We start from the raw sequence: 17,133 nt of genomic DNA on the forward strand, positions 1-17,133 counted from the left end.
TTTTATTGCACTGACGTTTCACTGGTATTTCAAGCCTGGGCCCGATTCCCACAGGGCCAGTCGTCTGGTGGAAGTCACAAGGCATTTCCTCCTCCTGGGTCGCTGCCCATGTCATCAGGTAGGTAAAAGGGAAGGCTTTTCACAGGAAGAAGACTGTGAATTTCAATTTAGCGCTCACAGAAGTAGAAAAATATATGGAAAAATTCCCCTATTCTGCCTCCTATACCTGATAAATTGTTTTCTCTTTTGGAATCTCTCTTGGATTTTATTCAGCATACTGCACCGTAAGTACCTCTTGGAGTTTCACATGGGGCAGTTCATTTCTTGCCTGCTATCCATTCTGATGTCACCAGCCTGGGGTGCAGCATGTTATTGCTGGACAGATGCCTACTCACGATACGCTCCTTCTGTAATACCCACAATTTGGCAGGCAGCATCTTAATATTATTATCTTCTGGTATTTGGCCTGACACAGCCAGCTCCCAGATTCATAAGGGGAAATGTATTTGTTTCACTGATACCAGAACTCTCTTGTGCCATCAAGACTGAAACACAATGTATTATTAATGGCCAGAAGCCAAAGGCAGGGGAGAGAGGCAAGCACACCGTACAAGTCACAAAATGCTATGGACCTATTTCTGAGGGCAAATGACAGGGCTCACCTCTTCCCTTCACTGTATCAGGTGTCCTTCTCTTCATAACTATGCTATTGTCAGCCATGCAAGTATGCAGTGTGCGCTCTCTCCTCCTTTATCCACTATCATCACCATTACTGGATGACAGAAAGTAATGTTCAAGACCAAACTCTCTAACCTCACAGCCCACACAAAGGCCGCAGCTGAACATCTTCCACTAGCTGTTCTCCAAACAGCACCAGCACGGCTCTTGCAGTCAGAGCCTCGTTTCAGCCCTCCAACTCCCTGAGCCTGCTGTGGAGAAATCCAGCTGACTTTTAAAGCACATTTATTTTTGATCTGATGACCATCTCGGGTAATTCCTGCCCCCAACTTCACCTCGTTCAGTTTGACTTTGTGAAGAGCTCCCTAGGCCTGCGCAAGCACAGCTCCACCAGGAGCAAACAGGAGGTCTGCGCACACAGCCGTAACCGGCAAGGATGGATGGGAGAGTCAGAGGAGAATTTGTTCCTCTGTGAAAATATCCAAACAAGTAAATCTAATGCTCTAAATGAACAGTGAAACATTGCAAATTTACAGGCAATACTCCAGAGTGGTGATGAATCACAAAATACAAATGCAAGTGCCAATAGAGGATTTAATCTCTGCGCAAGTACATGTACACTTTATTGACAGAAAAAGCAGAGACAAGATATTTGTCATAAAGCTGGGCAATCTGGAACCGGGATAGGGGAAATCTTTGCAATCTTCTCTCTAGTGGCTACGTACCATTGCCTGCCTAGAAAAATCTAAAATAAACTGCTCTAAGTCAGTCTTGCCACAGTTTGCCTTGTGAATGGAAATTAAACCATTCATAGCACTTTGCCAAGGAAACCTGCATTTACAATGTATATTTTTGCATAATTTTTTAAAAATATATATTTTTGTTACTATACTCTGTCCACATTCTTACTGAGAACCAAGGAGCAGGGGAACTAACATCTGTGTGGGATGGGAATGTAAGTCAGTGGGTGGATTCTGAATACTGTTAAATGATTGGGGAAAACAACATGTTTACTTGTTAAAATGGAAACAATTAGTAATGACAAGGGAGCTGAAATATTTAGACAAAACTGTAATGGAACCCAGAGGACGTTATTTAGTTGTTCTCGTGAAACAGAGAACCTCCCATTCAAAGTGTTGTACGCATTTTTGTAATTTTTTTCCATGGGAGTTCCTAAAAACTGTGGATGCTTTTGATCTGTAAGACAAGAATTGAAACCTGGGGTTAAGGTGCTGTTGGCAAGGTCCCTCCAGAAGAAGTCTTGAAGGATGCTCTCATGGTCTGCAGTACCTGAGCCTGGGAACTTCAGCTCTGCTCTAATACTGTGCAAACATGGGGTGGGGAATTTTAAGGTCTCCACCAGTAAATCAGGCTTTTTAAAAAACAGAACATGAGAACCTGCACACTGTAGTCACAATGGGACCTGTATCCACACAGTTTCTTCAGCACGAAACCAACTAAGAAAGTTCCTGCTCTGCTTCCTCCCTTTTCTTATTTAAATACAAAAGATTTTGGTGATTTATTTTGAGTATGGTCCCATCTCAGCTGTATCAGCATAACTGATACTTCACCTTTTTGTCTTAGGCCACTGGCCTCTTTCAAATTACTGAGCCCCTCTACAGTATCTGTTGTACTTAAGGTGTCCTGGTGGTTTTCCTGGTGAATGCCATCCTCCCTGGGACACCGGCATATAGCCAAAAGCAGCAGAGGATGGGCTGAGGGAAAGATAAAGATGTGCAAGGTGGTGGGAAGAGCCCACGTGGCAGATAGCATCCATCCAGAGGGCTGGGCTTGGCTGCAACCAGGAGGGAGGGGTTTCCCTGCCTCTCTGTTAACAAAAACGTATTGCTTAGGACATTTGCCACTACCCTGTGTCACATGATGCCAAAATGGTGGCTATTTCCAGGCACTTCCCCAGAAACCATATCTCAGATTCCTCCCCTGCCTCCATGACCTTTCTCTGTCTTTTGCCTTCTGCTAGTTGCTTCATCTTCCCTGACTGCTCCTGACCATCACTTATTACGCTGGGAGTGATAGCTGCGCCATGTGTAACTGATCAGCACAAGGGTTTTCAGGTCGAGAGTACTGAAGATCTTCACATAATTTAGCACAGAAAACAAAGAACATTGAAATGTTGGTCTACAGGGTACAATTAGGGATTTCTTGGATTTAGATCAGCTCATATGTAAGTCAAAGGCAGCTGTTACTAATGCACAACTATTCGTCTACAGTCCAATATGCAAACTCCCGCTCTCAGATTGTTCTATGAGAGCTGTAAAAAAACAGCTTCATATATCTGGGGCACTTACAGAAGTATATTAACTCTGTACAATAAGGGCAGATTAAGAATAAAAGTTTGTCTCAAAGACATTGCCAGAAATGTGTTTACCCTGTCTACATTAGAAATTATATTAAACATATGCTTGCATTCATATTTGGGCAAAGCCTAAGACTCTCAACACCTTGGCTTGAGACACCAGCACTAGGATTATTATCGTGCCCTCAGAGCCTGTATATTTGAATCTCATTTCTGTTTGTTGGCAATACATGAAATAATGCAAATTCTGATTTTGCTGATAGAATGTAGTTGAGTAGTTGTATTGTTGCCACTTTGCAAAAACTGAAAATATATTTAGGCGCATATTTCAAGCCATCTGTGCTTGCCAAAATAGCACTTGGAACAGATACCTGTTATTTGCATGCATAGCATACAATTAACTAATCCAAATGCACTGAGGTCTTCAGGAGTCTGTCAAGTTACAGGCAATGGCATTTTCTGTTCTCTTAGACCAACAGCAATGCAGTAATACACACAATTTCGTTCCCAGTGGACATTTTGTCATTCGTTTCAGCAGAAGCGGCATCAGGCAGAGCCACTGAAGTTCAGCAGAACACAAGCTCAGTAAATTTGGATAAGAGATACAATATTTAGCACAAGTAAGTGAAAAGAAGCACAGAGAGAGGAGGTTTTGAACACTAGAGGAAAGGCATGCAGACTCACGAAATTAACTAAAAGTTAATAATTGAACTTTAAAACATACCCGTGCAACCAGTCGTGCCCTTCTTGCCTGAATATCCCATATCACAATGACAGATAAATGAGCCTTTTGTATTCTCACAGGTTCCACTTAGACAGATGTTTGGATGCAGATCACACTCATTAACATCTAAAAAAACCCACAAATAAAGATTTATTAAATAAAATTCTCAGAAAGTAATTGTCAAAATCTCTTGAGATAAGATGTTTTGGTACAAAAACGGGTCTGCATATGCAAAGAGAAAACTGCTTAGGTTAGTTATGCCTTTCCTAGCATACATTTTGAGATCTGGTTTGACAATGCTATATTACCATATCTGTATTAACATACCTTTAATTCCAACTTTCCTTAAAAATAGAGACTAAGATTCATCATATTATCCGAAGAATGACTATGTATATGTATGTGTGTGTGTATATGCATTTAGGCATGCATGCATACATTATCTAGTTTTGTATATTTTTCCTCAAATACGCTCCAAATTTTTAATTTAAATGTGGAAATTTGGTTTTGGAGATACACCAGTTCATGACTTTGTTCTACCAAGGTACAGCACTTGCACATAGCTTTGTCTTAGAGTCAAGTTTAAATCAGCACTGGTGATTCATCTTGCTAGAAATTTTCCACGCTGTCATCCACCAGCACTTCCTTTCTGCAAGCACTGTTTCATCTGAGCTGCTTAAAAACTTCACTGGAAGAGGAGCCAAAGATACGATGCTATAGATCACCATGTCTGCATCCCAATCTACAGGGATATACAGAGATTACATCTTCATTTGATAAACATAGCTTGTGCAATGGGGATGGTCAAAATTAGGGCATAAGAGCAATACTCTTTAAATATCATTGTCTGCCTACTTGGAAATAGTGCCTTAATAAATAATTTTTCTGTAGTTAATGCAGATTGGAAAATATGTACTTTCACTTACCTATGCAAGTCTTCATGTCTTCAGATGCCATGAATCCATCATAGCAAAGACACCTGTATTCTCCTGGGATGTTTGTACACTGGCCTCCATCACAGATGTTAGGATTCTCTTCACACTCATCAATATCTACAGGGAAAAATCAGATTAAAATATGCTACCTTTATGCAATGCAACTAACCATAATCATGGCAAGCAAACATTTTAATGCTCTGATAAACATGATGAAGATTGAATCCTTGCAAATAACTGAATGGTACATTGCAAAATTGTCCTGATGAGTAAGCTCCTCGTCTCCAGCTAAAGTCAGTGCAAACATTCCCCTCTGACTCCAATGGCAACAGAAAACAACCTTGTATGTAAGAAAATCATTGCCGAAAAAAAAAAAAAACCAAAACAGAACCTTTGTCACACCACACGGCTACATACAAATGGAGATTCTTGGATACAATCCATCATTGTTGAAGTCAATGGAAGCTCCGAAGTCACATACAGTGACAAAGATACTGGACTTTACAGAGCTTAAAAAAGCCATCGTACATGCAGAATAGCTCTACAGGTCTCAAGGGTGGTGACAAACTGGAAACACAGAGTCGAACTCATGATGGGAATAATTACAGTACATGCTTTTATTTCACTAAGACAATTTACGAAGTTTTTTTTAGCATTTCAGCTGAGTGGCCAGGCCAGACATATGGTTACATCCTCTAGCATGTAAGTTGCTTTCTCAGTTCGTGAAATTGGCCATCACTGATTGGGGCCAAGATGGAGAAGCAGATACTTTATTATATTAATGCAGCCATGCCAAGGTCTGGAATCTTTCAGAGCTCCTGGGGTTACATTAGTGTTCCTTGTAAAAATCCCTAGAATCTCCCTGTGTCAGCACCAACATAGACCAACAAGAGCAAAAATCAGAAACTCTGCCTAGTGATACCATGGGAAAAAAATCAGCACAAAAAGGACAAGATTCAGGAATCCCCTCCAAGAGAAAGGGTGTAACTCATTATCAGACCAGTCTATTGTGGATTGCAGTAATTGTGCAGCTGCAGAAAATGAACTCACTTTAACTTAAAATATTATGTTCACTATTCTTCTGTATTTCTAGCAGCTAGTGCTTGTACGGATACACAATTTCTGCAAGGAAGAAGGCTGACCAGTCCCTGTTCATCTTAACAAGAAAATAATGTTGGCATGGACATTAGCCTGGAAATGTTAATTTGGAATGGAATTTGCATTAACATGCAAAATTAAGCTCTAGAAATTGGGATAATAATGACAGAAATAAAGAACTTTATTTACTAACCTGTCACTGTACTGATTTCACAGTTGGGGAAAAATCAGCTGACAAAGAACCTGTTGTTTCTCCTAACTGAGCTGATTATTTATGCATAACCTCACCAATTCAAACCTGACCTACTACTGAACTGAACATCATTCTCACCAGCTCAATTATCAAGAAATATATTCCGTAATGGCTTCTAGCTTTGTGTGATGTTAAAGATAAAAGACATGTTCACACAGAGAGCAAACTGAAAATGTAAAATAGGTGTTTCACACACTCAGGTCACAGTGCTACTATCTTGTACCATGCACAAACATCTAACACAGTAAAACCAGATATTCAGTGCAACGAGTAGAAAATGTCACAAAACATATTTTTTCTTATTTTTCACTCAATTTGGGCAGAGGCAAAATTTCAGCATGCAGATTTTGATTATTCACCAGATGTTTATACATGTAATTAACATCTCTTGAAGAGAAGGCAGCAGCATTTTTAGATACTAAAAGGGTGGTGAAGGAGACCCCTCACATCTCTGGTTATTTTCTTAGGTAGAGTTTGACTTGACATCCAAAGGTGTCTGGGGTTTCTGCTATTTAAACCTTTTTATGTGTTGGCTATTGCATTCATGTCTGTCTTAGAGGGGAGCATGAAAATGAATAACTAATAGCTATTACTGGCTGGCCCATGAATGAAATTCTATTTTTCAGAGTCAAGGCTGGATATAAACATGTAAAAATTCACAACTAAGATCAGATGCTTTTTTATGCCTCACCCAGGTAAGATCTGACGACAAATTTCTATGGACATGTTTATGGTCAAGTTAATGTGTGCATAACAACACTGAGAATCCATCCCCTCCCCACAGCAAAGGCAACTGCTTCCTCCCTTTTTAATTTTGAGAAGGGAAAGATGATAGTTTTCTATTCCAAAGTTTGTAGTTTAATACGCAGGAATGTGCTCTAAATGATCCGCTCTGGCTTTGGGTTTAGAGATGTCTTTGGATGGCTAAGAGCAAGCAGGAGTAAAGCACAGAACTGTTTCTAGCCAATAGATTTGAGAACCCCAAGACTGTCCAAGCATACACTTGGGTCATTTGGTCCCTAGTCAAGCCAAGAAGAAGAAAATAGAAAAGTGTCTCAGGGAACCCTGCTCCCTCCCTCCTCCCTTCCCTCCCATGTCCCTCTAATCCTGTAATTTGGGTTTAGATTTGGCTAAGGCACAATTTTGATCAACTGGGTTTATTTTTGCATTGAAAAAGTGACCCAAAAACACTAATGTTTGGTCAAGTTTTTGTACAAACTGGCCTTTTCGAGAAACTTGACCTAAAGCAAACTATTTCCAATCAAAATATTTTAGGTTTTGAAATACTTAATTTCAGGGTCAGCCAAATTTGCGCTGCTTCTAGTTGATTTATTTCTTTGAACAAGGGTCCAATGCTTGCTGAAGACTGGCTACTTTACATCTTTCTGACAGTGTAAGCTACAACACAGGGGCAAACTACAGTTAACTATGCTTTAAGGCTCTTTTATCCTTTGGAATGGTAGTGAGTGGTCTCAGGGGAACTCAGACCCTGGTCAGAGGTCTATAAATATTTACAACTTCTAAATGTGAGCTCTCTCTATTAATTCAGTATAGAAAACTCTCCATTTGTTCAACCATAAAGGCAATTCTATTCCAAGGGATTAACCCTGTTATATTTCTCATGCTCTTCAAGGAGCTCTTGGATGGAATTGGCAAACAGCTGGCAAATACCCACATGCCTCAGCGGGGCCAGTGGTTGTGCAGCAAGAAGTAAGAGAAGAGTAGGGTAGAATTATCTTTCCAGTAACCTATGTGGAAATCACCAAGTACAATTCATTTATTGGGATTATGACTCCCAGACTCCCAAAGGAGAACACTCGGCCGCTACACAGCCCTGAAAATTTTCTCACAAACCCTTTTTAGAGTGCAAGAGAGCTGTTCCCTAAGAAAGAGTCATACTATTCAGATTTCAGTTTGTCTGAAAGTCATTCAGTTTTGAAGTAATGTAGCATAATAGGAATTTTCTTGCTTGCTTAAGAGCAGATACCACACAACCACAGAGCAGGGCAATCAGCTCCTTTTCTAGCATTTCTGTCTATTGTCTCTCCAACATAACCATACAGTACACATGCACACCATTCTGGCTTATGTTTATGACCATTTGTTTCATTGACTTCAACACATTTTGGATTTGGATCTAATATAATACCTTAAGGGAGAAAATTTATCTCCTACTGAAAAAATTATAGCTTTTTGTTACCAAACTCAGAATCAACTTGTACACTTTCTGAAACTGACGAATCAATTCCCTTCAAAGCAATTCAGTATGCAGTTGTCCAATTCTGATACTCTAGAGGTGTTTACTTTAGAAAAAGAACTTCACTTTCCATGCAATAATTAGGTTTGTGGTGGGGGTTTTTTTGTTGTTTTTTTGGGGGGTTGGTTTTTGTGGGGTTTTTTTGGGGGGTTTTTTGGGTTTTTTTGGGTTTTTTTTACACAGTATATTTGTTACAATAGCTTTAATCTTAAAAAGAAGGTCCATTTTTAAGCTGTTGAAACAAACCCTTCCAGCAGAAAAGTTCCCCTTACCAGTACATGTCCTGTGGTCTGGCATGAGTGCAAAGCCTTGTTTACAGCTACATTCATAGCTGCCCTCCGAGTTCGTACAGAAGTTCTCACAGCCACCATTCATTATACTGCACTCATCAATATCTGAAAAGGAGAAAATTACAGTTAAAATCCACAATACCTTTTACTTTAAAGCACGTTTCAAGGACACACTTTGAGTCAGCTTTCCAGAACAGCATAAATCCAGAATCTACACTTGATATTTGCACACTCCTTGAACATTCAAGTGTTTACAAATATAGGCATTGGGATGGATGTCAGGCAAACCAGGGAGGGAAAGAGATGATATTATCCGACTGCATATACAAATACCTCTGCAGTTCTATTTCTACATATAAAAATACCACTGTTAGTTTACCATAGTATCATGAAGGCAACAAAGGCTTTGTAAAGACTGAGTTAAAAATTATCTACTAGGCAGAATGAAAGCAAATGGATTTTTCATGTATTTCCAAGGCACAATAAAATGTATACATATAAAAGAGTGTACAAAATGTTATTTAAGCTACATGTCATTTACAAAACGTGGCTTTAAGGAAACAGGTATCAGGTATTGGAAAGGCCCTATATTTGAGACAATTACAGATCAAATTAGGAAAAATTCAATTGAATCACATGATTCTACTCCTTGATCTGTCTGTAATGCTGACTTTTAATAAAATATAGAACTCAGGATTTAACAAGGTATTCTCTCTTAATGATTAAAGTCTGAAGTCTTAGCCATTTTACATAGTATGCTATTTTACACATCATGATTGATTTACTAGAGAAAATAAGCTATTACACAGTTAACTGTAGCACTGCCACCACTTCATTCATTCCTCGCAAGTAATGGATATGCACATTTTGGGTTTTTGACAGACTGTACTAGATTTTTGAATCACAGTTAAAAATTTCTTTATACAACTACTAAAAATGAAACAATTATTTGTGTTTTATCTTCCCTATTCGCTAGAGATCCCATGTAGATTTTGTCCTTACCAACACAGTATAACTTGTCAGGTGTGGACTGATATCCAGGGTTGCAAGCACACTGATACTTTCCAATCAGGTTGACACAACGTCCGTTTCGGCACAGGCTGGTGCTTAGGTCACATTCATTAATGTCTGTTGCAAAAGAGGAATGCATTTTAGGTCTGAATGAAAATGATACTGAAGCAAACATTGTAAATGCACGTGCAGCACAAGAGCGGTATAAAAAACTGCACAATATTGATTTTGCCTGCATGTCTCACCTATACATGCAGAGACATTTGGTGATATCTGATGGCCTGGAGGACAATCGCATCGAAAACTTCCCTCTGTATTGATGCAGGTGCCGCCTCGGCAGAGAAGGGGATTGCGCTGACACTCGTCAATGTCTGTGGGGAAAAGGGAAGGCACATCATTGCAGGGGCCAGCATTGTCACAGTGGCAGCCCGTCCCTTCCCATAGTCTGCTACCCATCACAGCACCATCTGCCTAGATCAGCTCTGGAGCCTTTCCTACAGCAAGTTCATCCCTTACACCACAGTGCAGTTAAAAAAAATAAAATAAATTCAAAAAAAGGCTTATTCTAAATTTTAATCTACTCTAACTTCAAAGTTCAGGATGATGTCCCACTTAACAAAACGGGGATTGAGGGGATAAATTTAACATCTTAAAATCCTGACCCTTGCTCATTTATGCTTTGGCATCCTGCAGAAGCAGCCAAGTCACATTTGGGGTGGAAATCAAGTTAAAGTGAGATTTAGTAAGGCTAACAAAATGGGAGGGACCTAAACCCAGGCACAATCAAACCTTCAAAAAAATAAAAAATAAACCATGCATAGCATACTTTATAGACCATAGATGTGCAATAGAACATACCCATGCAGTTTTTCATCATCATAAATCCACTTTCATAGCCTTCAAAACATTCACATTCAAAGTCTCCAGGAGTATTGACACAGATGCCTTGGCCACAAAGATCAGGAGAGATGCGGCATTCATCAATATCTGTAACACAAAACACATTCATAGTATTTTCGAAGGAGTTCAATTTTTCCTTTTCAAATCAAAGTTATGAGAGATACATCCATGCAGTTTACCTGTGCAATTCCTCTCTTCAGAATCAAGGGCAAATCCACTGTCACATCTACACTTAAAACTGCCAATGGTATTTCTGCATTTTCCATGGGTACAAAGACTGGGCACCATTTTACATTCATTGATATCTAAAAATAAAACAGTAAGGACATATGATGTTATCACTTCATACAAAAACAGTGCACAAAAGAACAATACCAACTTCAGAGATCATCCTTTCTCATGATAATGACCCCTCCTTTTGGGAAAATTGTAGACCACGCTACATAAACTCACACTGATTTGCACCTAAACAACAATGTAGACACTCTGTGCTGGAACTACCAAGAGCACTTTCTGCCATAAAATGGTATTAGTCTCCCCTTTGTCCTGCAGGATCTGATCTGCAGCTCACTGAAGTCAACAGTAAGATTTCAGTGGAAGAAGACCAAACCTACAAGGGCAAAGGGTGCTTCCAAAAGAACCACTCTGTCTTCTGGTTTCTGAGAAAAAAATATGACTTCCATGAGTCACAGAAAACATAACAAGCATAAATAAAAGCACATGTCACTTTTCTTTATGGATAATTAATGGCTTAGTAACTGTTTATAAAACTAAGGCTGAAACTAACAACAGCAATTGTCATTCATATATATTTCCCCATTCTTTCAGACTTCAGAATGTCCAGTTTTTGGGTAACTGGCTTTCTTTATAAACATATTCACATCCATTTGTCCTTCTGACATTGTCCAGCTTAACCCCACTGGTAACCCTGGAAAGATGGCTTTCAGCACGTGATGCTAGGGTGTCACTGTGTGATTCCCATTTAACGCTGGAAGTTTACCAAGAACAGTCATAACAAAACCTGGTTTACAGTAAATTAAATTCTGTTGATTTGAGCTATCATCCTGGAAACATTTTTCTCTACTTCTCCAAGTAGCTCCACAAGAAATTCCCCAAATTATTCACCCTCCCATGCTTGCTCCACAGTAGAACTAAAGTTATTGCACCCTGCATAGGTAAGAAGGTTTGCTCTTTTAACAGATCCGAAGCTGACTGCTCAGTTTGTTCCAGTTCTTATACTATGAGGTGCCAGGTTTTCAAAGCTATTCCATCAGCCAGAGGCGCCATTAGGTGCAACACAGGAGGCAAAGTCAGGCACATTTTAACCCCTCTAGTAGAGACACAAATTTAGCGTTTTGAGGCTGCAGTATTATGTGGTATTTAATGGTCTGTGACACAGATTAAATTATCTTGTGTCTTGTTCTGGCCTTAATTTCCATGAAACCTAATAGGATTTTCAAAAGTGATTTAAGGTGAGCAAAGTGCCTTACTATCCCTGAAATCTTCAAACTCACAGGAATTATCCAAGGAATGAGTAAAAGGAAAAGCCAGCAGGATTTGCTGACAATGAACCACAAATGGATGACATACCTTTAGAGAAGGGTTTCCCAGTTATCTCTATCTTTGTAGAGAACCCAGATCCTCTTGGACAAAGAGCTTCAAATTCAGGTGATCCCTTCAGAGGACACTCCTCACACTCAAAGCCCCACGCTGCCCCCACTGAACAGCAGCAAGCATCCATTCGGTGTCGGCCAGGTATTTGTGAGGTGCATTGCTCATCTTCATGCTGCAGGTAGCAACTCTCCAAGCGAATGTCTATTGGGCAATTGAACAATATGTTGACAGAGAAAGAGAACATTTAGTTCACCGCAGAGGAATCCTTTTCCAGAATCCCTTCACAGGACAGTTTGCTCCATGTTTTTGTGGACTCAGAGGAGCGTACTGAGCACACTTCATAATTTCTAACAGCAAAATATTAACACTAAACTCAGAAATTAAGACCTGAAATATGTTTAAAGCACCATTCTGAAAAATGGTGCTGAACACTTGAAGTAAAATTTGGATCAGAAGAAGATTTTAAGCATTCCAGCTTACCATACCTATATAAGGCCTTTTAATTACTACAAGCTATGCCTTGTTCTGAGACAAATCTTGGGCATTTACTGTCATAACAGGACAAAGGTGCTTTGGATGGACAGCATACAAAACTTCAATATTCTGTTGTACCCTCCATTAAGGTATACAGTGTGGCTAGGAACAACACATCCCTCCTCGGATGCCTGAGTCCCAGCCCACAACGGTCTCCCCCACCACTCTTCCAACCTTGGTGATTTCAGTGGGGCTGTTGAAAAAGAGTGCTAAGAGCACAGATGATCTTTAGGGAACTAAATCAATGCTATTCACCAGCTAGCAGATGGTGATGGGCTTTAGCTACTGCCATTGGAATCTGTTCATATTCCCATTGAACTAAGTTCATGTCCCTGATTGATTCTGTTTGAAAATTACTTATGTGGACAGAAATAATTTTCCTTACTTGTAAGAAAACATGCAGTGCAAATATTGCTCACCACATATATTTGCTCTTCTCTAGCAGATCTGTAAATGGAATTAATACCTACCAAGACATGTCCGTCCAGAAGCATCTAAAGTCATTCCATTGGGGCACTGGCAAACAAACGATCCCAAGGTATTGACACACTGCCCGTTTGTACAGACTCCAGGAAACACCTCACATTCATTTACATCTATTTCCAAACAAAATGTGAATAAAAGTAATCACTAGCATGCTAAACATGAACAAATCAGAAAAAAATATGAACATTCTAATGTTTGGTTTTTATGATAAAATATAAAACCACAGCAGTTTACATGGCCTGATAAAATTCCAAATATTTAGGATTTCCTATGCAAGTCAGCCAGAAGCAATTAATTACAGAAAACTGCTGATGATTAGAAATAATACATGTTGCTATTTGCCATTCCTACATATACTGAAATCAAACTCAAAAAAAACAAAAAATAGGAGGGGCACTTAAAAATTATATCCATTTTCATACTCACCGTGGACCAGATTTTTGAAGCAAATGGGCAAAGAAAGACAAAGGTAAGTGCATAATGAGATTATGTATTATTCCAACGAGCTTAAATTATGCTGGATTTTAAAATTTTTTTTTTTTTTTTTTTTTTAATGTTTGTGTCTTATCAGGCACACCCCTGCATGTCTGGAAACTACAACACTGTTTCAAATCTGGCCCCATGACCTTGTCAGCACTTAGTAACTTTATATAGATTAAACTAAAGTCCTTAGGACTGAAGACAGAGTTTAACTTCATTAAGTAAAGATTATATTTCTACATTTAAGTGGCAAATTCAGCACTTCTGGGTAAGGATAATTTGATTAACTGTGTTAGCTTGGCCTGAGCACAAATAAATGTTTAGTAATCTAAGCGTGGGGTCCTCCCACCAGTATCCTTTGTGAAAAGTATATGCTTCACAACTGCCTTAAGGAAAAAGCCTCCAGCATTAAATATCGCCCAAGACGAAGCATGACAATTTTTAAGACAGGAGTGGATAAGAATGAGAAATGAAAGAAGAATGACTCCTATAATCTTTAGCAGAACACTCATGTAGAGAGTAATCAAGAAGTGGGCAGGGTGGTCTCACTAGGCCTCCAGATAAAACTCCTGGTGCAAACACACTCTGTAGCTCTCAAACCGCATAGAGTAGGGTGGAGGACAAATGTGGGGTGGACATCAGTGGCATCTGCCCTTGAACAAATATTATAAATAAAAGGCCCATATTGACTGGAAGGCAGGAATTAAAGCCAGTGGACTATTAGAAACCACTGAAACACAGTTCACAGCCTGCGAGCAATATTCCAGCTGACAGCTCCAGGGCTCACCCATAAACTAGAGGAAGACTGCCAATTTAGTTTGCTTATTTCCTTGCACAAGGTCCATTACTCATTTTACATGGGCTACGTATGGGAGAACTGAGTATCACCTTTTCGGAACGAAACTTACTCCCTTGTCCTGTCTCTCACTTGCCAGTAAATTTCCTAGAGATCTTCCCCTGTCTTGAAAAATGTTTACACTGGTTGAAACCCAAATACAGCTTCAGTATGTTAAAAGCAGGGGAAACTACTCAGAAAAATCTGGGGCTATCCAGGTCCCATTGAAATGAGAAAGATTAAAGCATGTAAATAGATGTAATCCGAAGTGCTGGTAAAGGAAATGCTGAAAACAGTTATGTCTACATCTTGGAAGGATAAACTTTCCATCCCAGCAGTGTTGAAAATGTTCTAAGACTTTCCTTGTGAGGAGAGATAGGTGGGGTCACTTTCTTTTTTTCCTTTTCTTTCACTTACACAGTCCAGAAAGTGTTGCTGAGGTCAGATAAGTTATGTACAGTGGGTCTGCAGCACAGACGTGCCAAGGTATTCAGTCATCATTTGGAAAGCAAAGAATATGTGTGAGGGTGTTCCTCTTTTTTTTTGTTTTATTTTATTTTTTGTTAAGGGAAAAAAACAATGTTTCTTTATGGAAGACACATATGGGAGTAATTTTTAAAAAATATTTTAACTGCACTGTCATGTCAGATGTTGTCAGTCAGGATGACCCACAGCAGTTTGAGACTCTCTGAGCTTCTGCATTTTATGGAAATATGCAGTACTCTGTCAGGGGTTCAAATCAATTCAAATGAAGATGAAATAGGGTGGGACCTTCAATTCTGACAGAATAGTACAGTCATCTTATACCAAGCAAAAAAAGCTACACATTTAAAAAATCTTCAACCTTTTCTTTAACCAAAGTTTTAATTGTGCCCTGATGCTATTTTTTTTTTTAATAAGACAATGAAACTATGCTTTGGAACACGGCTGATTTCATATAATGTTGCATGGAAGAAAGACAAGGTTAAGAAAAAAAACCCAAAACCAATTTCATGTGAAATACAGTCTTTAAACATTCTTACTCTAAAGCATAGTAATGGCTTGTCATACCACTGTATCAATAATACCATGCTTTATAACATATATAAGATGCATACTTTTCCCAAATAGGTTACTCAGTTAACAGTATCTGTGGAGAAAGAACCGTCTCCTTATACTGGTAGACACTATATTAGCAAGTGTGTATTCTGAGATAAACTGTGAGTATGTAGGAATGTTAAACAAACTGAAACCAAATTCATCCCTGACATAACTCTAATGAAGTCAATGGAAATACACAAGGTAAGAATTTGGCATGGTGTTCCTCCATGCTAAATTAACCGCTTAAATCAAAACATTGGCATTTTTTCATTCACGCTCTGAGTTAGGTTAAGGCAACAATAAATACCTTCACACAATGTTCCTCTTATTCTTGAATATCCCTTTTGACATATTGGGTCTGCAAAACAAACAAAAGTGAACTTTTAGAATGCTACAGTCCAAAACACACCATTAACTTATTGTGCAAAACTGATCATGTGAAATAATATCTAGAGTTTATTGCTATGAGAAGTCTGAGTGCTTAGACAGTATCTCAGTATTTTCTGAAATACTAAAGAGATAAGATGGGGCAACTACATAAACTATATAGTGTGTCAGTCATTATCGTCTTTTGCTTCCCATGTGCCTTAGCTAGCTAACCCAAAAGTAGTTATATGATTCCTGCTTCATGCAAATCAATTAATTCATTTAACTTGATCACAGCACATTACAGCCCTGTTTACCATGGATGGATAAGGATGAATTCTGCTAAGATATCTCGGATGAATTTAACTAAAGATTTGAGCAAACAAGCAGCTTTCAGCATATAGAAATAACAATCCACACACATTTCTGCATTCATCAGCTCATCCCTGGGTTCCCAGCTCATCCCATGGTTCAGTCTAATTATCAAGTGAATATGCAGAGATCTCAACCATTTCTTGATCAACAGTATGATTCTCTAGATCATCAGCTAATCTACAGAGTATAATAACAAGGGCTACTCCCTCTCCTCCCTCCATTACCACACCAAAGACCCATTTGTTGCAAACATTTTCTTGGGAGCTCTGGGGAACGTGCATCTATTGCTACATCATTAGGAACTCTACATCACTAATTATGACAAACCATGCTAAAGTAATGCTGCAAGTTACAGATTGTAGGTGTGGTCCCTTCCCTTTAGAATTTAAACTTGTAAAATGTTTACTATAAAATCCAGAGTTAGAACCTTCTATAGCTACATGCATCCTCTCAAATATTAAGACTTTTCTTTTTCAGACTGAATAAGGAATGAATGCTTGATAATAGAACATGTAAAGTTATTTGTCTAGCCTGTGCCCAAACTTCTATGACAATAATCTGGACCAACCTCAGAACAGGAAAAACCCTAGGTTCCTGAGGAAAATGAACAGCGTTACCTCGTTCACATGGTGTACATGGACTTCCCCAGGCAGCACCTAGTGAGGAACAGCACTGGGACTTCAGAGTTGCTCCGTTGATATTTATTTCACATCTTCCATCCACTATGTTCTGCCAACAGGTACCCTTAACAGTTTCTGTTTGGAAAAAAAACCCAAGGTATTGTCATGCAGATTGTTTAGCATTATACATTAATATATTTGCAAACACACTTGAATTTAATCATGAAAATGAACCATCCTTTCCTTATAACTTACCACATCAGAACTCAATTTATTTTAA

The 17,133-nt window shown here is 38.9% G+C and overlaps 1 protein-coding gene across 1 annotated transcript in view; it reads right to left on the minus strand.

Moving 5' to 3' along the window:
• FBN1 (fibrillin 1) overlaps window positions 1-17,133 on the minus strand; it is a 155,834-nt gene that overhangs the window by 44,745 nt on the left and 93,956 nt on the right. The window contains exons 21-31 of the mRNA XM_068410939.1: window positions 16,851-16,988; window positions 15,800-15,850; window positions 13,082-13,207; window positions 12,054-12,278; window positions 10,643-10,768; window positions 10,422-10,550; window positions 9,809-9,934; window positions 9,555-9,680; window positions 8,535-8,657; window positions 4,646-4,771; window positions 3,720-3,845 (exon numbers count right to left, since the gene is read on the minus strand). Of these exons, the coding sequence (XP_068267040.1) occupies window positions 3,720-3,845; window positions 4,646-4,771; window positions 8,535-8,657; window positions 9,555-9,680; window positions 9,809-9,934; window positions 10,422-10,550; window positions 10,643-10,768; window positions 12,054-12,278; window positions 13,082-13,207; window positions 15,800-15,850; window positions 16,851-16,988 (1,422 nt within the window). The remainder of the gene's footprint in view (window positions 1-3,719; window positions 3,846-4,645; window positions 4,772-8,534; window positions 8,658-9,554; window positions 9,681-9,808; window positions 9,935-10,421; window positions 10,551-10,642; window positions 10,769-12,053; window positions 12,279-13,081; window positions 13,208-15,799; window positions 15,851-16,850; window positions 16,989-17,133) is intronic.

The sequence above is a fragment of the Nyctibius grandis genome, chromosome 11, assembly GCF_013368605.1.
Source record: "Nyctibius grandis isolate bNycGra1 chromosome 11, bNycGra1.pri, whole genome shotgun sequence".
Classification (NCBI taxonomy): Eukaryota; Metazoa; Chordata; class Aves; order Nyctibiiformes; family Nyctibiidae; genus Nyctibius; species Nyctibius grandis.